This window comes from Silene latifolia, chromosome 3 (genome assembly GCF_048544455.1).
Source record: "Silene latifolia isolate original U9 population chromosome 3, ASM4854445v1, whole genome shotgun sequence".
Classification (NCBI taxonomy): domain Eukaryota; kingdom Viridiplantae; phylum Streptophyta; class Magnoliopsida; order Caryophyllales; family Caryophyllaceae; genus Silene; species Silene latifolia.
This window is the reverse complement of record NC_133528.1, coordinates 152731287-152755946: the sequence shown is the minus strand read 5'-3', so window position 1 is coordinate 152755946 and position 24660 is coordinate 152731287. Positions and strand designations below refer to the sequence as shown.

The 24660-nt window shown below is 38.6% G+C and overlaps 1 protein-coding gene across 1 annotated transcript; it reads left to right on the top strand.

The window, feature by feature from the left end:
- The first annotated feature begins 1861 nt into the window (after nt 1–1861).
- Nucleotides 1862–3792, top strand: LOC141648551 (S-adenosyl-L-methionine:benzoic acid/salicylic acid carboxyl methyltransferase 3-like). The gene is made up of 4 exons (XM_074457276.1): nt 1862–2020; nt 2114–2518; nt 2898–3158; nt 3269–3792. The coding sequence occupies exons 1-4, from the start codon at nt 1901–1903 to the stop codon at nt 3611–3613; spliced, it is 1131 nt and encodes a 376-aa protein (XP_074313377.1). The 5' UTR covers nt 1862–1900; the 3' UTR covers nt 3614–3792.
- The last annotated feature ends 20868 nt before the right edge of the window (nt 3793–24660 follow it).

Here is a 24660-nt window from a genome sequence, read left to right as displayed (position 1 = left end):
GGTGACAAATAATATCGTCTTAAACGAGAAATTTTGCATTGACTTGTGCCTCATAAAAATTAAAAACTACGGAGTAATATAGTAGTACTCCTAATTGTTATTCTAAATTTTTTTAGTAGTGGTCAAGTGGGTGTGGGGTATAGCTCACAGTGTCATAGATATAGCCTATAGGGTAACAGAGTATAGATAATCAATCAATACTACTCCCTTTGTCCCGGTCATTTGTTGTCATTTTCCATATTGGGGTGTCTCAGTGAGTTGTTGTCCTTTCTATTTTAAGAATGAACTTCATGAACAATTTGATCATCCAAAATCAATTTGTTCCACTTGTCATTTAGTAATTGGCTCATTCCCCTTTCCTTGGTCTTTGTGCCAAAATCAAAGGATAACAAATGACCGGGACGGAGGGAGTATATATTAAGTCCAGAAATCAAGGGACTTCAATGTAATTAAAGAAAGTTATACAAATTAATTATACTATATAGTTTTAAATCACTAGCACCGTGTGATGGACCCGATTAAGGGATATCAATGCAAATATTATATAATTTGGGTTAAAATTAAATTATATAGAAGTTTGGTAATTTTCCTAAACATTTGTAAGAGACTAAAACATTGTCAATTTCCTTAAAATAAAATAATTAATTAAGATGGTCAATTTCCTTAAAATAAAATAATTAATTAAGATGGTCAATTTCAAAGATACTAAAAGAAAGAAGATGTTTGGTAATTTTTCTAAATATTTATAGAAGACTAGAATATGGTCAATTTCAATTAAAATAAAATAATTAATTAGTATAAACATGCACACTTATGGTATTAATTATTAATCATCATAAAATTATATATTAAATTTAAAATCTATTCAATTTTATTAAACTTTAAGTTTATTAGCTGTATGGAGATGTTAATTATTTAACATACAAAAATATAATAAGTAGGTTATAAATAATTCAAGTTAGATTCCATAATATATAATATTGCTTAATTCTTTCAATTTGATTTAATGCATATATGTAATATATTTATATAAATATATAATTCTCTTAAAATTGCATGCCTAAGTAGTAAAAGTAATTTCGTCAGTAAAGAAAATAATTGGTAGTAACATTGAATATATTTATATGATAGTAATCTCATTTGAATAATAAAAGTAACAATATTATCAGCGAGATTTGTGAAAGTATTAGAAACAACAACGAGAATAGTCAAATAATCAATATTAATGTGGCAATAGTGAAAGTAACAAAAATTACGGCGTGAGTAGTGAAATTATTAATATTAATGCGGCAGTAGTGACAGTAACAATAATTACGGCGATAGTAGTGAAAGTAACAATGATTACGGGTAAGTAGTGAAATGTTATTACTGTTGTTTCATTAATAAAAGTAAAATATTAATAGCGGGAGTAGTGAATTTGTCTCAAAATTTATTTCATTATAATTTTAGGATATGTTATAAAAAAATATATTAATGATAAATGTATAGGTTATGCAACTTTAAGTTTTTTTTTATTTAATGAAAACAAAAATTAATGGTAAGTAGAGGTAGCCCGGGCGAAGCCGGACACCAATACTAGTAGACTTTATAAACTAATGACAAGACAAAAAGTAGTACATGCGAGTTTGTGTACTCACAAGGGAATACAATTCAATATTTTATTTCGATAAATCTTAGGGAGTGAAGGACAAGTGCCAAGTTTTATGGTGTCCCACAACCTTTTTTACGGCGCCCCTTCATCAAAACCTATGAATGCAGTACAATTTTTTTCAAAGTTTCCGGTGTCTTATGACACCCCAATCCACAACGTGGATTCGCCACTGAGTAATAGTAAATATTGCTCCTATATAATGGAGTCCTTTCTTTTCAATTGGCACCAAACAAAATAGTAATATACAACATGCAAGGCGATGCAAGCGTAGGAGAAAGGAAAAATACACAAGAAATGGAAGTCGAAAAGGTTTTTCATATGAAGAAAGGTGTCGACCACACTAGCTATGCAAGGAACTCTCTATTGCAGGTCTACTATTCCGTCCTTCGTCATCTTACTGTATTTCTTCGATTATTTTACATTGCACCCTGAAATCTTAAACTTTTGCATGCTTTGTAACAGAGAACAATATCATCACAGGCTGGACCGATAATTGTAGAAAGCGCAAGGAAAGTCTATGACACCTTAAGGCCAGAGTGCCTTATGATGGCCGAAATGGGTTGTTCTTCAGGACCAAATTCTTTGCTACTAGTCTCGAAAATCATTGACGTAATTGACGAGGCTAGCCGGAGTATAAACTGTCAATGTCCTCAATTCGGAGTGTTCTTAAACGATCTACCCGGGAATGATTTCAATACCTTGTTTAACTTGCTTCCGAATTTCAACCAGGGCTTGCAAGAAGCTAAAGGAAGCGGTTTCAGACCTTGTTTTGTGTCGGGAATACCCAAGTCGTTTTATGGACGAGTTTTCCCTTACAAATTTCTTCATTTTGTTCACTCATCAAACAGTCTTCACTGGCTTTCTCAGGTAAACAAATGCGGGATTGGGTCATCAGGCTAGCGTTAAATTTTCAACCAAAGTAAAAGCGGGTTAGCAAGTTTGGGATGGATTAGTGGATTGGGCCTTTGTAATTTTCATAAAATGTTTTGTCCGTACCTGCTTATTTTGTGGGTTAGATGGGCTGGGTTAATGGACCGGACGATCCATGAACAACTTTCCATTCTTAAAAGATGCATATATTAAAATCGAAAGTTGTTTTATTTTTTGTGTCAAATTAAATGAGCAAAAAGGTACATAATAGGGGTAGTGGAACTAGAACCTCGGTCTTAGTGTACAAAATAAACGGGCACGTCTTAATTATTATGCCAAGATTTGTTCGGTGAAGTAATGTTAATTGAGATGACAGGTACCAAAAGGATTGGTGAGCGAAAATGGCGAAGCATTGAACAAGGGGAACATAGTCTTAGCAAAATCAAGTCCTCCAGAGATACACAAGGCATATTATGCACAATTTGAAAGTGATTTCACGTTGTTTTTAAGGTCACGTTCAAGGGAAATGGTCTCTGGTGGTGGTATGGTAGTGGTTCTCACTGGTAGCATCAATAGTGATGACCCTGACTCGATGCTGGAGTTGGTTGGCCCTATCCTCCAAGATATGGTTTTAAAGGTGATTAATTAACTTGGCATTGATCTATTGTTGTAGAGTTGTAGACGAATATTTGATATAATATGAAAGACGAGTTAGAAAAGAAATTTAACCCTTCGAGTTATCAACAGGGTGTGATTGAGCAGGAAAAAGTGGACGAGTTCAACATGCCGCTCTATACTCCAACAGTTGAGGAGGTAAGAAAATTAGTCGAGGCTGAAGAATCGTTTGCTCTTAACAAACTTGAAACGTTTACAACTGACTGGAGCGTAGATACCTCTCAAACCCTCGAAACTCAAGCTAAGTTTGTAGCCAAGACCATAAGAGCAGTGGTAGAACCTTTAATTACAACTGCATTTGGTCATGCTGTTATGGACGATTTGTTTCTAATGTCCGAAACACGTGTTAAGGAACGAATTGCTAAAAAAACCGGTGAATTCTTTAACATTGTGCTATCGGTGACCAAGAAAGACTGAAACTTCGTTCCGGCCGCCTTTACTTTAAAAATTACAGTGTGTGTAATAAAATTTCTATGGTTATCTGTAAAATAGATTTTTCATTGATAATATATGTACTATTTATTGCGAGATACAATATGTAATGCTGTTGTATTGTTGAATAAAGATCATATTATGTATAAAAAATAATTATTCATACCTGATTTGTTACTACTACTACTACTACTACAATACTCGATTCGTCTCATAACGGTCTTCGTTCGATTCTTCGTGAAGATTTACTAGGAGCTGCTTTCCCTCGTTTAGTCCTACTTTAGTCTATTTGCATTTTTCGAGCCTTTTCCCCTCTTACGTGCCAAAAAAAAATATTCACTTTGAAACTTCATTATAAGTTTGCAAATATCTTCATCCGTAAAGCATGTAAAAAGAGCATATATAAGAGAATGTAAAATTCGATAAGTCTGGATCATGTTGAATAAAGATCCAAATCTATGAGGTTCAACCTATATACATGTCAAATCCGGCTTTGAAGGGTCCAAAATTTGTAGTCCCATATCTGTATCCATTAGAGCTAGACTTGTCAAAACCCGACCCGACCCGCCTGACCCGTTTTTAGGGTTACAGACCCGGTTTTTTCGACCCGCGACCCGTTTGACCCGAACCCAAAATGACCCGTTATTTTAGGGTCGAGACCCGACCCGAACGGGTCGACTCGTTGGGTCAAAGGTAAATCAAGAATTTTATTAAAATATTAATATTTCTATATTATATTTGAAAAAATAGTTAAAAAAATATTTTTTTTATTACTTAAAATTACAAAAACAACTAAAAAGTTAATTTTATATAACTTTTATAATATTTAATAATAAAATAATTATTAAAAAAACTTTATTTTAATAATTATGTCAATATAATTAATGTAAACGTTGAATATGATTAAAATATTAATTTTAAATAGTTGGATATATTGGTAGTTAAATTACAGTTTGTAGTATTTTGAGAAGCATCACAATAGTTTGGAGTATTCTCATTAAATAACCCTTTTTTTAATTAAAAAAATCGTTTAAAAAAGACGTTAGAAATTATTTCTTGACCCGTATTCTGACCCTAACCCGACCCGTGACCCATATAACCCGACTCGTATCTGACCTGACCTGTATTCAACCCGACCTGTATTCTGACCCGACCCGGGACCCGACCCGTTTGACAGGTCTAATTAGAGCATTAACAATGGTCGTTTGTAGAGGAGTTCTTATTTATGAACGAATTGAAAACAAAGCGTGTTAATCACATTTGTTTCGAAATAGATTATCATTAAAAATTCCGTTACATTATGATCTATCGATTTCTATATAGGATTATGGTTTTGCCTTGAGATTGACTTCTTAAAGAAAAAAGTTTTACTCTTTCTTCATCATTGATAGCACAATATTAAGGTTTTCACCTCTTTTTCGAGCAATTCGTTCCTTAACACGTATTTCGAACAATAGAAACAAATCATCAATGACTGCATGGGTAAATGTAGTTTCAAGCAAAGGTTCTACCACTGCTCTTATGGACTTAGCTACAAACTTGGCTTGAGTTTCGAGGTTTTGACAGGTATCTAGGCTCCAGTCCACTGTAAATGTTTCAAGTTTGTTGAGAGCAAATGATCCTTCAGTCTCGACTAGTTTTCTTACCTCCTCGACTGTTGGAGTATAGACGGGCATGTTGAACTTGTCCAGTTTTTCCTGTACAATCACACCCTGGTGATCATAACTCACAAGGGTTAATTTCTTTCCAAATTGTGATTTTCGAATATCAAGAATTTATCTACAACAGTAGATGCAAGTTAATTAAATGTCCTGGAGGGTAGAGCCAAGCAACTCCAGTATCGAGTCAGGTTCATCACTTTTGATGCTGCCATTGAGTACGATGACCATGCCACCAGCAGAGATCATTTCCCTTGAACGTGACCTTAGAAATAACGTAAAATCTCTTTTAAATTGTGCATAATATGCCTTGTGTATCTCCGGAGGGCTTGTTTTTGCTATGAATATGTTCCCCTTGTTCAATGCTTCTCCATTTTCGCTCATCAATCCCCTTGGTACCTGTCATCTCAAATGTCAATACTTCACCGAAGAAATCTTAGCCTAATGATTACGACCCATGTATTATGTACCTTTTGTATCATTCGAGAATGGACACCAAATATAAAGAACTTTAATATACATTGGTGACTTCAAAATGGCATTTGTTTACCTGAGAAAGCCAATGAATACTATAGGAGGAGTGAACAAAATGAAGAAAATTGTCAGGGAAAACTCGTCCATAAAATGATTTAGGAATTCCCGACACAAAACAAGGTCCGAAGTGGCTTCCTTTAGCTTCTTGTAAGTTCTGGTTGAAATTCGGGATCAAGTTAAACAGGGTATTGAAATCATTCCCGGGTAGATCGTTTAAGAACACTCCGAATTGAGGGCATTGACGGTTTATACTCCGACTAGCCTCGTCAGTTACGTCTATGATTCTCGAGACTACTAGCAAAGCATTTGGCCCTGAAGAACAACCCATGTCGGCCATCATAAGGCATTCTGGCTTTAAGGTATTATAGACTTCCCTTACGCTTTCTTCTATTACTGGTCCTGTCTGTATTGTTACTGCTCTCTGTTACAAAGCAAAAGCTCGAGAATTTAGAGCGAAAAAAAGGATTGATAAAGAGACGATGTTTGTTCATTGTTTAAGGATAGCTAAAACTATAGCTAGTTGAAGAAACTTGCATCTTTGCCATGTTTCCTGTTACTATATAAACCTCTAAATAAATAAATCGCCAGCCTTCTCGAACTATTTTAATGTAAAACCGTTGGAACTTAATATTTTATGAAATTAGACATTATATAATACAAAGAGTCGGAAAAAAATATAATAAAGGAGTCGAGGATGGGCGGACACTGCAATAGAGAGTTCCTTGCGTAGAAATGGTATGGCCAACGCCTTTTTTCATGTGAAAAACCTTTTCAACTTCCATTTCTTTAGTATCTTTCGATCATTTCTCCTACAAAAAGGTACAAGATAACTGTGTTAGTTTCATTAATATTTTGGGAAATTAATGTCAATCAAAATTAACACCAATTTCCTACAAGCAACAATATACTGATCGACAAACAATGCAACACACTAAACGCAAATTAAAACGTTACCTATATCGGAGTATCGGACCCGTTGTTTGGCGAAAACCGTGAGAGTGGTCTTGTACCAAAGCAAAACTCAGTAAAACACAATAAACTCTTTTTTCTTTAATTTGCCAAATGTAAAGAAGAAATGATTCCATTAATATAGGAGCAATCTTTACTATTCCTCATGCATCATGCACCAAAACTATTCCTTCGACATTATTAATTTATTATTATTATAAGAAAAATTCTTGTGTCATCCGAAAGGACCGTCTCATTAAATTTTTCTTATTATAAAACATGCAAAGAAAAAACATTACGGACTTTTTTCTCGCCCACATAACGCCGTTCTTCCGGTTAGATAAGGAATTAATGGTCTATAATCTAGGTAGCACGGACACTCCTTCTAACTAGTAGTCCCGTGTCGATGCCGTGTCGATACTTTCCGGATACCCGATACTCTGTCGATACACGCTTAAACATATTATAGTTTAGACGAGGAATAAAATGTCATAAGAGATTGATTAGAAGATGGGCATGAGTGGGAAATGAGAATTAATTATTGTCAAGGTCAAATTTGACCTTTACTCATTTAAATTTAATATCGAATACATTACAAAATTAAAATCATACGTTATTTATAACCATGAAATATATATTTTATTAAATTTAAATAGCGTGTTAAAATGTCCTCCTAAATTTTATAGGATGTCATAACACGTGTCGGTGTGTAATGTGTCTATGTCCGTATCTATGTTCATTTTGGTGCTACCTAGTCTATAATTGAAACTCTCATCATCCCGGACATTTATTGTCCTATTTCATTATAACAACTAGACGATGCATCATACATGCCAATGATGTTATGAACTATTCTACCACATCAACGTGTTTTGTTGTGTCTTTGTCAGAATATCGTATCTTCTCGATCCTTGAGAACAAGGATCATGTGGGTAATGATATACAGTATACTCCCTTTACTTTTCATATATTAGAGAAATATATTAAAAAAATGGAAAGAAAATAGATAAATGAAAGAAGAAGACATTATGTGAGAGTGGTTTAGTAACCTTCTCCTATTATTGAATTTTTTCTTCATTTCTGGTAAGCAAATGACCTATTATAAGTACGCAAGTTTTTATTTTAGACGACTTTGTTTCTTGTGTGAAAAAAGACGGATTAAATGTAGTCATTTTATGTTAAAATATTAGCATTTTATGTTAAAATGTTACTATCATTTTCAGGGTAAAAAGTGACAATTTTAGTTATAACATTTTGTCATTAGATAGTTGTTACTCACATTCTATTAAAAATAATGATATTTTCTGGTATGAAAATAAGATCGTTAATACACATTGTTTATCGGGACTGGAGAATGGAATACTTGTACTCCCTCCGTTCAACTCCACTTCGCATGTTTGCTTTTTGCACGGGTATTAAGGAGCGGATTAAAAAAACTATAAAAAGTACATAGGGAAAGAAAATGGTGGGGTTAAAAATGTTAAAAAAAAATATAAAGGTGGGGTTTTATGGTGGATTAGTGTGGGGTATGGATAACATTTTTTGTAAATATGGAGTGTGAATAAGGATAGAATGGTCATTTTCTTGGCCTAAAAAGAAAACATGTAAAGTGGAGTTGAATGGACGAAAAATGAATACATGTAAAGTGGAGTTGAATGGAGGGAGTACTATAAATTCACAAAATCCTAGGTTAAATCTAGAGACGGACTTACTATACTCCTTTCGTTTCGGTTATTTATTTACCTATTTTATTTATAAGTGTCTCATTTATTTAAGTACATTTTTATATTAGGAATATATTTTAGAAAAGTAATATAATTATCTACATAATTAATTATCCACTTGTCATTAAATAATACCACTCAAAATAATAAAAGGTGAATAAATGACCGGAACAAAGTGACCAGGAGTACAATGGTTCAAGCGTACAACTCATATAATCAGTTCACATGTGGAGTGTAGTGTGAGCATCTGACATTCCCTGGCTGTTGGGCGTGGTTTATCAATTCATTGGGCCTGACATGCTTCTTTCTTGCTTGGGCTTTTACAGAGGAGCATTAATTTTAGTGTATACTCTCTCTTATTTTGAATAACTCTCTTTATTTATGGGTGACGACATGAGAATTAAAGATATTTAAATTAAATAAGCTAAAATATTAGGGTAGAGTGAGGTAATAGGAGAGAAAAAAGGTATTGTGAGGGTGGGGGTGAGCTGATTAAAATAAGTATTGTTGTGGGTGGGGTTAAATGATTAAAATAAGATAAAATATGTGTATTGTTGTTTGGTGACGTGATTAAAATAAGTATAAAACTTTACCAAATAAGGAAAGAGGGAAGATATTGTGAATAGATAAAAAAGGAAAGAGTGAGAGTTATTTAGAAAAGGAGGGAGTATTAAATAACGTTGATATATTACTAAATAATGTTGATAATTAATATTTTTTTAATCCACCTAGGGGTATTCATTCGACGGTCCGGACTAAAGACCGGACCGGACCGTGTAATTTGGTCCGGACCAGACCGGATCATACTTTATTTGGTCCGGTCCACCTATTTACGTTAGTTTGGTCGTTGGTCCGGTCCTGGACCAAACCGAATGGACCGCGGACCGGACCGTGGACCAAACTTATGTAACGAAAATCATTAAAAATGTATAATTAACAAATATTTAACTTAATATGACAATAGTATTTTGTTATGTATTTTTTTTGACATATTCTACTATCATACGGATTAGCAAACTAAACCCTAACTCCCTAATATAAATTAAATTCATCGTAGAAATAATAAAGCAAAGAACCCAATCCATTGTTGGGTATATATGGTCCGGTCCGGTCCGGTCCATGCATTTATTTGGTCCCTACCGGACCGGACCAATAAAAGTATGGCCCAGTTCACGGTCCAACAATTTACCCTTGTTTGGCCTTCGGTCCACAAACTTTGTCCGGTCCTGGTCCCCTGACCGATAAACACCCCTACACTCACCTCAGTGCTAACCCGGTTTTTCACTCCCGTATGAAGCATCTTGCAATTGATTTCCATTTTATTCGGGAAAAGGTACAACGTGGCACTCTCCGTGTTACTCTAGTTCACAATAACGACCGGCTCGCGGATGCCTTGACCAAGCCTCTGCCTCGGCCATGACTTCGTATGTTACTCTCCAAGATCGGACTTTCTATCCTCCCGTTCGTCTTGGGGGGATGGATAAGATTACCTCTAATGATTCTGGCTAATCTCTCCTTCCAATATTATTCTCCATATATTTTATATTATCTTTTACATATTCTCTTGATTGTAATCTTTACTTAATTCATTGTATATCCTAGCATATCATATTGTAATCTTCTCTAGTTAGAAAACTTAGGTTATACTTAGCTATGACTCTTTGTATAAATACGTTTATCATATTGTTAATACAATTCAAGCTTTTCCAAACACCTCTCCTCTATATCCTTACAAAATGATCACTAGGGTGTAATTGAGCAGGAAAAAGTGGACGAGTTCAACATGCCGTTTTATACTCCCAACAGTTGAGGAGGTAAGAAAATTAGTCGAGGCTGAAGGATCGTTTGCTCTTAACAAACTTGAAACGTTTACAACTGACTGGAGCGTAGATACCTCTCAAAACCTCGAAACTTAAGCTAAGTTTGTATCCAAGACAATAAGAGCAGTGGTAGTGTTATAACAGGAGCAAGAAAGAACAAATAAAGAACAATAAAAGACAAACGCACAGAATTTACGTGGTTCACTAACAGTGTGTTAACTATGTCCACAGGGCGGAAGGGAGAGAGTTTTATTGATATGTGAGGAGTTTTCAGATTAATTAAAAATTCAGACGGTATGATAAGCATGACCTCTGCTTAGAGAGTTTATATAATACTCTCTAAGACCCTGCATAGTCGTTTGAAGCGGCAACTAACATAATCAAGGCACAAACCCAACAGGTAGAACCTTTAATTACAACTGCATTTGGTCATGCTGTTATGGACGATTTGTTTTTATTGTTCGAAACACGTGTTAAGGAACGAATTGCTAAAAAAACCGGTGAATTCTTTAACATTGTGCTATCGGTGACCAAGAAAGACTGAAACTTCTTTCTTTTACTTTAAAAATTACAGTGTGTGTAATACAATTCCTATGGTTATCTGTAAAATAGATTTTTCATTGATAATTTATGTACTATTTATCGCTAGATACTTGTATGTAGAAATTGAATAAAGATCATTTTATGTATCAAAAGAATCATTGATATTTGTATGTAGAAATTGAAACAATTAACTAATTAAGCATTTTGTACGTCAACAACATTGTAAACCATGCTTAACGCAATCAACACAATTCGATTTCCTTTTCGTACGAGAAATACTTCTGTCCTCCCAGAGGACGTCCTCCTTACACACACATGAGGATTTTACAATATTTAATTGTATGTGTGTGTGGTCCTCCTCATTGTGTGTAGGGAGGACGTTCTCCGGGAGGACGAAATAATTTTCCTTTTCGTATTATTGCATTCACGCAAATCTCGGGGTGCACTCTTCTACTACTAGTCTACTACTACGATACTCGATTCCCTTCCTAACGGCCTTCGTTATATTCTTCTTGAAGATTTACTAGAGCCGTTTCCCTGTTTAGTCCTACCTTAGACTATTTGTATTTTTCTGGGCTTTGCCCCTCTTACATACCAAAATAAAAAAAATTAAAAAATAAATATGCACTTTGAAACTTCATTATAAGTTCGCGAATATCTTCATCCGTAAAGCATGTAAAAAGTAAAAGGCCCAAGCCTTCAAAAAGCGGGCTGGGCCGGATCGGGCCAATGGGCTTGGGCCAAAATAGAGCTCCACTATTAGTTACGGATTAACTAATTTTGGATCATAGAAATCCAACATAAAGAGCGTAAGAGAATGTAAAATTCGATAAGTCTGGATCATGTTGAATAAAGATCCAAATCTATGAGGTTCAACCTATATACATGTCAAATCCGGCTTTGAAGGTTCCAAAATTTTTAGTCCCATATCCGTACGGACCGTATCCATTATGCTCTGGCAGATCGGATCAATTTGGCCCGACATTTAAAGATCCATGTCTCGTCTGTATAGAGTTCGAAATTTTTATAGAATCACTTGTGTTTCCAAATTGATTTTGAAGATCAACTCTATGAATAAGAACATAAATTATCATTGACAATCTCTTTTGCAGATTACATTACAAATTCCGTTACATTATGATCTATCGATCTCTATATAGGATTATGGTTTTGTCATTGATAGCACAATGTCAAGGTATTCACCTTTTTTCCGAGTAATTCGTTCCTTAACACGTATTTCGAACAATAGAAACAAATCATCCATGACTGCAGGGCTAAATAATGTAGTCTCAAGCAAAGGTTCTCTCACCTTTAAAACCATGTCCTGGAGGGTCGAGCCAAGTAACTCGTATTAGTCGTATCGTATATCGTGTCAGGGTTATCACTATTGAAGCTACCTAGTAGAACCAAGATCATACCACCTTGTGAGACCATTTCCCTCGAACGTAACTCTAAAAACAACATGAAATCTTTTATAAATTGTGCATAATATGCTTTGTGTATCTCTGGAGGGCTTGTTTTCGCTATGTATATGTTCTCTTTGTTCAATGGTTCTCCATTTTCGTTCACCAATCCTCTTGGTACCCGGCATTTCAATTAACAAAACGTCAGCGAAGTTCATGGCCTAATAGTTAAAACTCAAGTATTGCGAGTTTGGGGTTCTAATTCCAGTCCCCCTATGTTATACGGAGAGTATTTATCTTGTTACCGTATGGCTCATTGTGACTTAAAACTTTAGGGTAAATTATTGGTAGTCTTGGGTGAGTCTTGTTCAAGACTACCAATAATTTTAAAATTTTAATATAATTATTTATCAACAAAATATTTGAAAATTAGGTTAATTATAATTTGTGATGTTATATTTGAAGGTAGATGTAATAATAACGTGTGTTTAAATATAAAAATACTTATTAGAGCATCGATTACATTGAAACGACCATCTTCACAATAATGAATTAGGTCATTACTAAAAAGAACAATAAAATTTTCAAAATTTTTCCCCCAAAAAGAATCCAGTTAAATAAGAAAACAAGTGTTTCTTTCATTAATATATAATATTTTAATCTCTATAATATTTTCTAAACTCTAAATTATAATCATTTGATTAAAATAAAACAAATTTAGTATAAATCTAAAAATTATAAATATTTAAATATTTTATTAGTGTTGTTATTATATATTAGAGAATGACTTAACATATAAAGTTTAGTGATAAATAATACTCCCTCCTTTTCACAATAAACTTCCCATTTCATTTTGACACAAAAATTAATGAAACACAATACTCCACCATATAAATAAATTTGGACAACACAAACAGTGGCGGAGCGAGGATTTTAAGTCAGCGGGGCGAAAATTTTCAACGGGGCGGAAGGGTAATATTATAAGGGAATCTCGAAAAAATTCAAAAATTTTATCTAAAAATTTCAAATTTTCAAATGCCAAAAAGCGACCCGAAATCGACCCGACCCGATGACGACCCATAACCCGACACGACCCGATCATCAGCGGCCCCGAACCTGACCTGCACCCGATCCGATATTGACCCGACCCGATCTTTGACCGATTAAATTGATGACCCGAAAATTATTAAGCTTAATTTTGATCAAGATGAAATTGATTTTGTATTTAGCTTAGATTGATATGTTTGACTTAGTAATGAAATAATTAAACCAAATAATTGGTTAAAAACTAAATTTAGTGGTAAAAAATTGTAGTAATGCGATTAAGTTACCGGACCCGATAATGACCCGAACCGATACATCATTTGACCCGATAATGACCCGAACCTATAAGGTAACAGAGTATAGATAATAGACTTTATAAACTAATGACAAGACAAAAAGTAGTACATGTGAGTTTGTGTACTCACAAGGGAATACAATTCAATACATTTTATTTCGATAAATCTTAGGGAGTGAAGGACAAGTGCCAAGTTTTATGGTGTCCAACAACCTTTTTTACGGCGCCCTTCATCAAAACCTATGAATGCAGTACAATTTTTTTCAAAGTTTCCGGTGTCTTATGACACCCCAATCCACAACGTGGATTCGCCACTGAGTGTAATAGTAAATATTGCTCCTATATAATGGAGTCCTTTCTTTTCAATTGGCACCAAACAAAATAGTAATATACAACATGCAAGGCGATGCAAGCGTAGGAGAAAGGAAAAATACACAAGAAATGGAAGTCGAAAAGGTTTTTCATATGAAGAAAGGTGTCGACCACACTAGCTATGCAAGGAACTCTCTATTGCAGGTCTACTATTCCGTCCTTCGTCATCTTACTGTATTTCTTCGATTATTTTACATTGCACCCTGAAATCTTAAACTTTTGCATGCTTTGTAACAGAGAACAATATCATCACAGGCTGGACCGATAATTGTAGAAAGCGCAAGGAAAGTCTATGACACCTTAAGGCCAGAGTGCCTTATGATGGCCGAAATGGGTTGTTCTTCAGGACCAAATTCTTTGCTACTAGTCTCGAAAATCATTGACGTAATTGACGAGGCTAGCCGGAGTATAAACTGTCAATGTCCTCAATTCGGAGTGTTCTTAAACGATCTACCCGGGAATGATTTCAATACCTTGTTTAACTTGCTTCCGAATTTCAACCAGGGCTTGCAAGAAGCTAAAGGAAGCGGTTTCAGACCTTGTTTTGTGTCGGGAATACCCAAGTCGTTTTATGGACGAGTTTTCCCTGACAAATTTCTTCATTTTGTTCACTCATCAAACAGTCTTCACGGCTTTCTCGTAAACAAATGCGGGATTGGGTCATCAAAGCTAGCGTTAAATTTTCAACCAAAGTAAAAGCGGGTTAGCAAGTTTGGGATGGATTAGTGGATTGGGCCTTTGTAATTTTCATAAAATGTTTTGTCCGTACCTGCTTATTTTGTGGGTTAGATGGGCTGGGTTAATGGACCGGACGATCCATGAACAACTTTCCATTCTTAAAAGATGCATATATTAAAATCGAAAGTTGTTTTATTTTTTGTGTCAAATTAAATGAGCAAAAAGGTACATAATAGGGGTAGTGGAACTAGAACCTCGGTCTTAGTGTACAAAATAAACGGGCACGTCTTAATTATTATGCCAAGATTTGTTCGGTGAAGTAATGTTAATTGAGATGACAGGTACCAAAAGGATTGGTGAGCGAAAATGGCGAAGCATTGAACAAGGGGAACATAGTCTTAGCAAAATCAAGTCCTCCAGAGATACACAAGGCATATTATGCACAATTTGAAAGTGATTTCACGTTGTTTTTAAGGTCACGTTCAAGGGAAATGGTCTCTGGTGGTGGTATGGTCGTGGTTCTCACTGGTAGCATCAATAGTGATGACCCTGACTCGATCCTGGAGTTGGTTGGCCCTATCCTCCAAGATATGGTTTTAAAGGTGATTAATTAACTTGGCATTGATCTATTGTTGTAGAGTTGTAGACGAATATTTGATATAATATGAAAGACGAGTTAGAAAAGAAATTTAACCCTTCGAGTTATCAACAGGGTGTGATTGAGCAGGAAAAAGTGGACGAGTTCAACATGCCGCTCTATACTCCAACAATTGAGGAGGTAAGAAAATTAGTCGAGGTCAAGAATCGTTTGCTCTTAACAAACTTGAAACGTTTACAAATCGACGGAGCGTAGATACCTCTCAAACCCTCGAAACTCAAGCTAAGTTTGTAGCCAAGACCATAAGAGCAAGTGGTAGAACCTTTAATTACAACGCATTTGGTCATGTCATTATGGACGATTTGTTTCTAATGTCCGAAACACGTGTTAAGGAACGAATTGCTAAAAAAACCGGTGAATTCTTTAACATTGTGCTATCGGTGACCAAGAAAGACTGAAACTTCGTTCCGGCCGCCTTTACTTTAAAAATTACAGAGTGTGTAATAAAATTTCTATGGTTATCTCTAAAATAGATTTTTCATTGATAATATATGTACTATTTATTGCGAGATACAATATGTAATGTTTGTTGTATTGTTGAATAAAGATCATATTATGTATAAAAAATAATTATTCATACCTGATTTGTTACTACTACTACTACTACAATACTCGATTCGTCTCATAACGGTCTTCGTTCGATTCTTCGTGAAGATTTACTAGGAGCTGCTTTCCCTCGTTTAGTCCTACTTTAGTCTATTTGCATTTTTCGAGCCTTTTCCCCTCTTACGTGCCAAAAAAAAATATTCACTTTGAAACTTCATTATAAGTTTGCAAATATCTTCATCCGTAAAGCATGTAAAAAGAGCATATATAAGAGAATGTAAAATTCGATAAGTCTGGATCATGTTGAATAAAGATCCAAATCTATGAGGTTCAACCTATATACATGTCAAATCCGGCTTTGAAGGGTCCAAAATTTGTAGTCCCATATCTGTATCCATTAGAGCTAGACTTGTCAAAACCCGACCCGACCCGCCCGACCCGTTTTTTAGGGTTACTGACCCGGTTTTTTTCGACCACGACCCGTTTGACCCGAACCCAAAATGACCCGTTATTTTAGGGTCGAGACCACCCGAACGGGTCGACTCGTTAGTCAAAGGTAAATCAAGAATTTTATTAAAATATTAATATTTCTATATTATATTTGAAAAAATAGTTAAAAAAATATTTTTTTTATTACTTAAAATTACAAAAACAACTAAAAAGTTAATTTTATATAACTTTTATAATATTTAATAATAAAATAATTATTAAAAAAACTTTATTTTAATAATTATGTCAATATAATTAATGTAAACGTTGAATATGATTAAAATATTAATTTTAAATAGTTGGATATATTGGTAGTTAAATTACAGTTTGTAGTATTTTGAGAAGCATCACAATAGTTTGGAGTATTCTCATTAAATAACCCTTTTTTTAATTAAAAAAATCGTTTAAAAAAGACGTTAGAAATTATTTCTTGACCCGTATTCTGACCCTAACCCGACCCGTGACCCATATAACCCGACTCGTATCTGACCTGACCTGTATTCAACCCGACCTGTATTCTGACCCGACCCGGGACCCGACCCGTTTGACAGGTCTAATTAGAGCATTAACAATGGTCGTTTGTAGAGGAGTTCTTATTTATGAACGAATTGAAAACAAAGCGTGTTAATCACATTTGTTTCGAAATAGATTATCATTACAAATTCCGTTACATTATGATCTATCGATTTCTATATAGGATTATGGTTTTGCCTTGAGATTGACTTCTTAAAGAAAAAAGTTTTACTCTTTCTTCATCATATTCTGCACCGCTGACCAAGTCAACATATTGAGCAAGGTCAAAGATATCCACAGCAAGTCAACGACTTAGACAGCCTAGCCGATGCAGCCCATCGGCCTGTTAGCCTGGGTCTCGGCATGGCAACCTGCCAGCCGGGGCACACACCCGCGTACTCATATCCAAGACCCCTCGGCGGTGAGTCAACAGGGCCCGCCGGCCTGCCATAGAAACCTCGGCCGAGGGGTAGATCAGTCTTTCCACCTGCTAGCCACTTGGCCACTTGGCCACTACGTGACAAAAGGTGAAAGCCTATAAATACTCAACCTTCATTGAGGAAAGGATCCAACAAATACACAACTAAACCTAAATACACTATTCATCTGGTAATATCTTCCTTATCTCTCTACAATATACATTCAGCCAAGTAACAACTTATCCTTTAAGTTTACTGACTTGAGCGTCGGAGTGAGTACGCTTGGCACAAAGCCAAGCCCTCAGTTCGTTCATTGTTGCAGGAGAGGCCGAGAGGAACGATTAAGACCAAAGGAGAATCCAACTCAAGACATCATTCAACAAGCCACGGGTGGTAACTATACTTGCTCTGGAATTACACCCGGAACAAGTACAATATACTCTCTTTATTTTTTATATATTATTAAAAATAGAGGAAGAATATATCAAAATTATGTGAGAGTGGTTTAGTAACCTTCTCCTATTATTGAATTTCTTCTTCATTTCTGGTAAGCAAATGACCTATTATAAGTACGCAAGTTTTTATGTTAGACCGTTTGTTTTTTGTCTGAAATAAGACGGATCAAATATAGCCATTTTACGATAAAATGTTGGTATTTTATGTTAAAATATTACTATCATTTTCAGTTACAAAGTGACAATTTTAATTATAATATTTTATAATTAAATAATTACTTACATTCTATTAAAAATGATGATATTTTTTGTATGTAAATAAGACCGTTAAAGCAAGACTTTCGGTAAGTACGCAAGGCATCCAATGTATTTAATACACATTGTTTATAGGGACCGTAGAACGGAATACTTATACTATAAATTCACAAAATCCTAGGTTAATTCTAGGGACTGACTTATTATATACTCCTTTAGTTTCGGTTATTTATTTACATATCTTATTTATAAGTGTCTCATCTATTTAAGTACCTTTTTATATCAGGAATATATTTTTGAAAAGTAATCTAGTTATTTACATAATTAATTCAATTGGTCTCCCTTGTGACGGATTACCATTTGTGGCGGATATTTTGTGAGTTAAAATGGTAACAAAATGGGTTAGTGGAGAAAGGGGACCACATGAATAGTGTTGCAAAGAGAGAAAAAGTGAGGTAAAATAGTATCCGTCACTCAAGAGTGACGGATATGTGTCGTCACAAACAAGAATTTGTGTAATTAATTATCCATTTATCACTAAATAACACTATTCAAAATAATAAAAGGTAAACAAATAACCGGAACAAGGAGTAGAAGACAAAGGTTCAGGCGTACAACTCATATAATCAGTTCACATGTGGGGTGTAGTGTGAGCATCTGACATTCCCTGGCCGTTGGGCGTGGTCTATCAGTTCATTGGGCCTGACATGCTTCTTTCTTGCTTGGGCTTTTACAAAGGTGCATAAATTTTAGTGCATACTTCCTTCTATTCTGAATAATTGTCCTTATTTATAGGTGATACAAGAATTAAAGATATTCGAATTAAATAAGCTAAAATATTGGGGTAGAGTGAGGTCATAGGAGAGAAGGAAGGTATCATGGGGTATTATTGTGGGGGTGAGGTGATTAAAATAAGTATTATTGCGGGGTTAGGTGATTAAAATAAGATAAAGTATGTGTATTGTTGCTGGGTGAGATGATTAAAATAAGTGAAAAACTGTACCAACTAAGAAAACAGGGGAAAGTATTCTGAATAGATAAAAAAAAGGAAAGAGGGAGGGTTATTTAAAATAGGAAGGAGTATTAAATAACATCAATATATTACTAAATAATGATTTTGGTTGGTCTTCGAAGTTGTACTTTAATCGTATTTTTTTTTCACATATACATGAGTTTTTTTGTACAAACTGATGGGGCATATTCTGCACCCGCTGACCGAGTCAACATATTGAGCAAGGTCAAAGATATCCACAGCAAGTCAACACCTTGGACAGCCTACCGACGCAGCCTGTCGGCTGTCATTACTTGGTCCCTACTGGGCAACTAGCCACCGGAGGCGATCCGCGTACTCATATCCAAGACCCCTCGGCATGGAGTCAACCAAAGTCAGTCCGTCGGCCGCCATGGGTCCCTCGGCCGAGGGTAGAATGATCTTTCCACCGCTTCCGCCACTTGGCCACTTGGCCACTACGTGACAAAAGGTGAAAGTCTATAAATACTCCTCAACCCTCGTTGAGGAAAGGATCCGAAAATAATCAATTAAACACACTAATCTGGTATAAACTCCCTTATCTCTCTACAATATACTTTGTGCCAAGTAACACGCAACTTAATCCCTTTAACTTTACTGACTTGAGCGTCGGAGTGAGTTCGCTCGGTACCAAGCCGAGCCCTCAGTTTGTTCATTGTTTCAGGAGAGGCCGAAAGGAAGAGTCAAGCAAAGCCATCATTCTACAAGCTTACGTGGTAACAAATCTGCTCTGGAATTACACCCGGAACAATTGGCGCCGTCTGTGGGGAGAATACTAGAAGCTAGTCAAATCCCTTACAAAAAAAAAAAAAAAAAACAAAACAAAAACCCACCCAACAAGCTAAGAAGATGTCAAAGCAACAAGAAGTAATTGTGACCGACGAAATCGCATTCTATCGATGACACACCCATAATTTCGAGATTGGGCGGTCCCCCACCGCCGAGTCATTCAACCGGCGTACGGATGCCAATACTACCAGAACACCGCGCCGCGGCCACGTCACCGTCATGGGACATGTGGTCGATGCAAACCAAATCGAAGTCGTTCCTGGACTGATGGGTAATACGCCGATCACCCCCGCCGCAACGACGGTGACGCAAAGACACCCGCAGTGACCAGGGCCCATAAAGTGACTCCGATCAACTTGACCGGAGCAATACAAGGAGCCGAGCATTCAAGGACGCCGCGGTGCCCGTGGTGTCGATGTGCACCAAAGTCCTTCCCACCTCGCGGGAGGACAGCGTCGCCGCGGCAACAACGAAGCCACCCCCGAAGAAATGAAGAAAGAAGTCCGACTCTCCAAAGTCGGACAACAAGAAGCCCTTCCCGCCACGGGGAGAGAAGCCGGACTAGGAGGGCGAGGAGCCGATCGCCGCGTGTCATTCGGCACGTGTTCAGACAGCCCCTCAGTGCCTACGTCCTCGAAGTCTCCGTGCCGACCAAACTGAAGCTGCCGCCCCTATCATACAAAGGGGACAGTGACCCAACCGACCACGCCGAGGCTTTCGAGTCTTACATGTCGGTATGGGAGCAAACATGAGGTCCGGTGCCGAGTCTTCCCAACAACCCTTCATGGAATGGCCCGTAGTTGGTACAAGGGGCGCCTAATGATTCGGTATATCTTTGCTATGCCGACCTAAGAGACAACTTCCTAGCCCAAGATTCTTGCAACAAGAGGAGGGCCGTGGAGACATCCGATCTCCTCACTATCCGACAGGGGAAGACGAGTCCCTCCGAGCTACGTGAAGAGATTCGACGCAAAAGCTCGCGGATCCGTGAGCTAAACAAAGTGAATTGGCGGCCTTCGCACGATGAAAGGCCTGCCAAAGGCGAGCTCAAAAACGAGCCGATCAAGTGCGGGGACCTCAACCTGGACTCCGCTTGAAGGATGGCCGACCAAGCCATAAATGTGGAGGACTACCACAAGACTGGTTAGGCCACAGCCAAGCCGGGCACCCAGAGAGGAGGAGCCGCGAGACAACGAAGATGAAGGTCGCCGTGACGATGAATCGGTCACGGCCTGAAAAATCTAACAGAAATGAGCTCGGCGGGCGCCGGGGAGTTCGGGACCATACACCCGAAGCGTACCACGGTCTCACCCCCGGTCAAATCACCGCCGAGGTCTTTGCCCCGAGCAAGAGTGAAGGGCGAAAATGGCCAAGACCCCCCCAAGACGAGGGCGGAGGGCGACGCAAGCCAATTCTCAAGATTACCACGGCCAGCCCGCCATAGGACCGACGACGATCGTCGGCATCTCAAGAACGCCATCGAGGAGCTGATCCGGAAGGGGGCCCTCAACAAGTACGTAGCTGGGAACCCGTAATCCAGCTCCGACGGGCGAACAGAAATCGCATTCCGGAGAATGGGAGTGATCCAGGTTGTAATAGGAGGAAACGAGAACGGCGGGTCGGCTAATGGGCACAAACGGCACCTAAATGAGCTTTAACAAGCCATTAACTTTGTGCCCACCACAGCGATCCCCGCTCACACCGTTCCCGATATAACCATCGGAAAGAAGGACTACGAAGGAGTCGTAGCCCCGCACAGCGACCCGTTGGTAGTCCACCTAGACATAGCCAACCACTTGGTCAAGAGGTGCCTAATTGATACAGGCGCCTATACAAACATCATGTTCAGGGAATGCTTTCTCAATCTCGGTCTGAAGATTGAGGACCTGAGCCCCTGCACCAACCCACTGTACAGCTTCTCCGGGGCCGGCCTGGTACCCCTGGGGTCTATTATACTGCCGGTGATGTTTGGCCAAGCCGCTGCGGCCAAGAATGTTTTTCTGAGTTCGTGGTCATTAACGGTTCGTCCGCCTACAACGTCCTCATAGGTCGAGTCACCTTGAGTGAGGCCGATGCTGTGATGTCCATCCGGGCCCTGACATTGATGTATGTCTCGGACCGGGGGGAAGCGCAAAAGCTCGTCTCAAAGGACGAAAGAGACGAAACTGTCAATGTCCAAATATCTGCCAGAGGGTGTAACATGCAATCCTTCAAAGTGGCGAAGAAATCAGAGAAGGGGAAGAGACAATCCTTACGACAGGAGGGTGATCCGATGAGCACCAACAACGTCAGCATGGTCGAGGGGGCCGAGCCCGAACAAATAGAAATTGTCCCAGGGTGCACCAGAATCGCTCGGTGTCGGTGCTGGAGCCAAAGTTCGAGCCGACCTCCCGGACTGCCGAGAAAGAACAAAGACGCTTCGCGTACTCGCCGCCGAGATGCCAGGCGTGAGCCGAGAGGTGATCGTTCACAAGCTGAACGTACTCTCCAACGCTCGCCCTGTCAAGCAGAAGATGAGGAACTCCTCGGCCGAGAAAGATGAAGCCATCAAGGCCGAGGTAGACAAATTGTTAGAGGCAGGCTTTATCATGCCTTGTACTTACCCTGAGTGGCTAGCAAATGTTGTAATGGTGAAGAAGTCATCAGGGGGGTGGAGGATGTGTGTTGATTTTACAAATCTTAATAAAGCATGCCCTAAAGATTGCTATCCCTTGCCTCGAATAGATAGCTTAATAGACGCAACGACAGGCTACATTATGCTGAGTCTGCTCGACGCCTTTTCAGGGTACCATCAGGTATTCATGGCCGAAGAAGACATGCCTAAGTGTGCATTCATCACCATACACGGCACATACATGTATAAAATGATATCGTTCGGTTTGAAAAACGCTGGCGCAACTTACACTAGGCTGGTGGACAAAGTGTTTCAAGATCAAAAAGGGCGAAACATCGAGGCTTACGTCGACTATGCTATTGTAAAAAGCAAGTCTGACAGCGAGCACTTGGCCGACTTGATCGAAACATTTTGTTCACTAAGGAAATACAAGATGAAACTTAACCCAATGAAATGCAACTTCGGTGTCCGGGCAGGTAAGTTCCTCGGCGTACTTGTCAGCGCCAGGGGAATTGATGCCAATCCAGAGAAAGTCCAAGCAATACTGGACCTACCGGAGCCGAGGAATCGAAAAGAGGTTATGATGTTGACCGGGAGAATGGCGGCTCTCGCCCGTTTCATCTTTCGGTCAGCCGACAAAAGCACCCCATTCTTCAAAGTGTTGAAGGGGAATAAAGACTTCACTGGGGAGGAACGAGCACGCTTTCGTGCAACCGAAAGCTCATCTTCAAACTCTCCCGACCCCGTCCAGGCCGATCTTTGGGGAGACGCTATATCTATACATAGCAGCGATTACCTCGGCCACGGTCGATCGTCGTAATCATCGAGAGAAGAAGACAAGCAAAGAATACACCAATCTACTTTGTCACCATACACTCTGTTGCCCGCCGAAAGAAATTACCCACTCGATTGAAAAAGCGACTTTCGCTGCGTCGTTGCCGCAAGGAAATCAAAACCTTACTTCGACGCGCATCCCGTGACGGTCTTAACCGACCAACCATTGGAGAAAGCATTGGAAAAATTTGAACAATCCGCAGGCTCATCAAATGGGCAAAGAGAGCTATCCCAAGCCGGCATTCAATACAAAGCCGAGGCCCTCGATAAAGGGGCAGGCACTTGCAGACTTCCCCGGCCGAGTGCACATACCAAGAAGAATCCCACCACATATGGGAAGTATATACCGACGGGTCCTCTACGGCAAAAAACTCGAGCCGCATCCTTATCATCACCCCAAACGGGGACGAGTTTGAGTATGCCTTGAAATTTACCTTCTCGGCCTCAAACAACGAATCCGAATACGAGACGGTGATAATCGGAGTCGAGCTAGCTAGAGTCGCCGGGCGGAACACATTGTGTTGAAGATGCACTCACTCATTGGTGACTAACCAAATCAGAGGAGAGTATGAAGCTCGAGACGATGGGATGGTAAGATACCTGGAAAGAGTAAAAGCTGACACTGCAAAATTGAAATCTTTCCAAATCCAATGCGTCCCCAGGTCTGAGAACAACCGAGCCGACGCTCTCTCAAAACGCCGGCCAAACCATCGGAATGTCACCGGGACCGTCTTTGGTAGATATCGGGAATGCTAAAAGCATCACTGAGACCGTCGGCATGGTGGGCGACATAGAAGCCGAGACAACGTGGATGACTCCGATAATGAAATACAAACTAACAAAAGAGTTACCGGAGGACCGCAGTCTCTCTCAGAAGATGAAGAGGATCGCCGCAAGATACTTGGTGTTCGAAGGAGAACTATACAGAAGGTCTGTGATAAGACCACTTTTGAAATGTGTCGGCCAGACGCGGAGCTCATACTGACAGAGATTCACGAAGGCATCTGTGGACATCACATGGGGGCAAGAACGCTAGCCCACAAAGCTCTCCGAGCCGGCTACTTCTGGCCTACCATGCTTGAAGATTCCAGAACTAAGACCAAAAAGTGCAAGAATTGTCAGATGCATGCTCCGGTGATACATGCACCTTCCCGAGACTTGCAGCCAGTACTTAGCCCCCTACCATTTGCACAGTGGGGGATGGATTTATTAGGGCCATTTCCGACGGCCTCCGGAGGAAGGAAGTACCTGATCGTCGTCGTTGATTACTTCACCAAATGGGTCGAAGCTGTCGCAGTACCTGCCAAAACCACGGCGACCGTAAGAAAGGTGATTTGGGAGAACGTCATAACTCGTTTTGGGTTACCCCAAGTCATGGTATTTGACCACGGCCGAGAGTTTTGGAGTGACA

Coding starts and splice junctions, on each gene's coding strand:
- LOC141648551 (XM_074457276.1), top strand. CDS start 1,901: ATGCAAGGCGATGCAAGCGTAGGAGAAAGGAAAAATACACAAGAAATG. Junction 2,519..2,897: donor GTCTTCACTGGCTTTCTCAG/GTAAACAAATGC, acceptor TTGAGATGACAG/GTACCAAAAGGATTGGTGAG. Junction 3,159..3,268: donor TCCAAGATATGGTTTTAAAG/GTGATTAATTAA, acceptor AGTTATCAACAG/GGTGTGATTGAGCAGGAAAA.